Genomic DNA, 2,425 nt, shown 5'->3' on the forward strand with positions numbered 1-2,425 from the left:
CAATTTAGCCTTATGACAGAGGACTGACTTCATTAAGAACAGACTGCAGTTCATTAATACTCATCCTCATCAGCCTCATCTTCTCCATCTGCAGAGTCCCTGCCAACCTCCTCATAATCCTTCTCCAGGGCAGCCAGGTCCTCTCTGGCCTCTGAAAACTCCCCCTCCTCCATGCCCTCCCCCACATACCAGTGCACAAAGGCTCGCTTGGCATACATCAGGTCAAACTTGTGGTCCAGACGGGCCCATGCCTCCGCAATGGCCGTGGTGTTGCTCAGCATGCACACAGCCCGCTGCACCTTGGCCAGGTCTCCCCCAGGCACCACCGTGGGAGGCTGGTAGTTGATACCCACCTTGAAGCCTGTGGGGCACCAGTCCACAAACTGGATCGACCGGCGTGTTTTAATGGCTGCAATGGCTGCATTCACATCCTTGGGCACCACGTCACCTCGGTACAGCAGGCAGCATGCCATGTACTTGCCACGGCGTGGGTCACACTTCACCATCTGGTTGGAGAACTCAAAGCAAGCATTGGTGATCTCCGGCACAGACAGCTGCTCATGGTAGGCTTTCTCCGCAGAGATGATGGGTGCATAGGTTGTGAGCGGGAAGTGTATCCGTGGGTAGGGCACCAGGTTGGTCTGAAACTCAGTCAGGTCAACATTCAGAGCACCATTGAATCTCAAGGAGGCAGTGACTGACGAGACTATCTGCCCAATCAGCCTGTTGAGGTTGGTGTAGGTGGGACGCTCAATGTCCAGGTTGCGGTTGCAGATGTCATAGATGGCTTCGTTGTCCACCATGAAGGAGCAGTCCGAGTGCTCCAGGGTAGTGTGGGTGGTGAGGATAGAGTTGTAGGGCTCCACCACTGCTGTGGAGACCTGTGGGGCTGGGTACACAGAGAACTCCAGCTTGGACTTCTTGCTGTACTCCACAGAGAGCCGTTCCATGAGAAGGGAGGTGAACCCAGAGCCTGTGCCTCCCCCAAAGCTATGGGAGACCAGGAATCCTTGGAGGCCACTGCACTGCTCAGTCTGGAGCACCAGGGAAAGAACCAGAAGGACCGAGTTAATGGAGTTATTGTGGTGTCCTTGGATTTAAGCTAAAGTTCTGTGTTTAACCATCAAGATCAAGTCTTTGGGCGTTTGTGGGTTTTGGTTTTTTTTGGGTTTTTTTGGTTTTGGTTTTTTTTTTTTTTTTTTTTTTTTTTTTACTGCTTACACACAACCCTCTCACTTCTAGAAGGTGGGATCTGTTAGACACAGCAAATTAAGCTGCTTTTACATTATCTTCTACTTTTGGAGGAAAGGAGGCCTGGCCTGAGGGAGTGACATATTAGGTCAGAGAGACTCACAATACTAACAGTCAAGAAGATTAGGAGAAGTCTGAAAGTCACTACAAGTTTCCACTTAAATCAAGTGTTATCACAGCACTTCTGAGGTCTGTGTGGGTGAAACCTTATGCTCCAGACACTATCACACTAGGGAAGAGAGGTCTAAGGGGAGCCACTATCCAGAAGCTGAGATGTGACATTGTTTGGGATAAGATTTTGGATCAGGATTGACACAGCAAACCCTACACACATTAGGGGAAAGCCCTCTTGCCTGGACAGTCAAGTCGCAGCTGCTTCTTTTCCTGCTTAAGCTGGGGGCATCTTGAGTCCCTGGTTTTCCCCTTAAGTCCCAAGCAGCAAGGCCTACACCCACAGGCATCCCATTGTGTTGCTCCAGGTCACAGTGGCATTTTCAAGCCAACCAAGATATGCTTGGTTTAGTCTCACCACTGCCTCCCTCTCTCCACTCCAGCCACCCAGCCCATTGCATCTCTTGACAGCCAGGGCAAAAGCAACCAGAGCGCTATGCAGACGACCCTCCACAAGGTTTTTACCATTTTACGAGCTCTGTCAACAACAGAGTCAATGATCTCCTTCCCAACGGTGTAGCGGCCCCGAGCATAGTTGTTGGCAGCATCTTCTTTGCCACTGATGAGCTGCTCTGGGTGGAAGAGCGTGCGGTAGATCCCAGTCCTGATCTCATCTGGAGGGGATTGAGATCTCATGAGTGTCACTAGCATAAGATCTGCTGTCTACCAAGTTACTTGCACTAATTTAGATGCAGTTTTACATGGTGAGGCTGCTAGCTTCCAAGAGTTTAGGTGGCCAACACCACACTTCAGGTACAGAGAAGTTATTGCCCCCACCGCCAAGAGTTTTGGAGACCTTCCATGACTTACCAATGACAGTAGACTCTAGGTCAACAAATATTGCCCTGGGTACATACTTCCCTGATCCTGTCTCACTGAAGAAGGTCCCAAAGGAAGAGTCTGCTTGCCCTGGGAATTCACTGGGGAAGAATCCATCTGGCTCAATCCCGTGCTCCAGGCAATATAATTCCCAACAGGAATTGCCCATCTGGACACCAGCCTG

General features: G+C 50.6%; 1 protein-coding gene across 1 annotated transcript; it reads right to left on the reverse strand.

Moving 5' to 3' along the window:
- LOC129783544 (tubulin alpha-3 chain-like) lies at positions 1-2,425 on the reverse strand. The gene is made up of 3 exons (XM_055793494.1): positions 2,233-2,425; positions 1,888-2,036; positions 1-1,034 (listed from the first exon to the last, which is right to left on the reverse strand). The coding sequence occupies exons 1-3, from the start codon at positions 2,408-2,410 to the stop codon at positions 54-56; spliced, it is 1,308 nt and encodes a 435-aa protein (XP_055649469.1). The 5' UTR covers positions 2,411-2,425; the 3' UTR covers positions 1-53.

The sequence above is a fragment of the Falco peregrinus genome, unplaced genomic scaffold (genome assembly GCF_023634155.1).
Source record: "Falco peregrinus isolate bFalPer1 unplaced genomic scaffold, bFalPer1.pri scaffold_51, whole genome shotgun sequence".
NCBI classification, from domain to species: domain Eukaryota; kingdom Metazoa; phylum Chordata; class Aves; order Falconiformes; family Falconidae; genus Falco; species Falco peregrinus.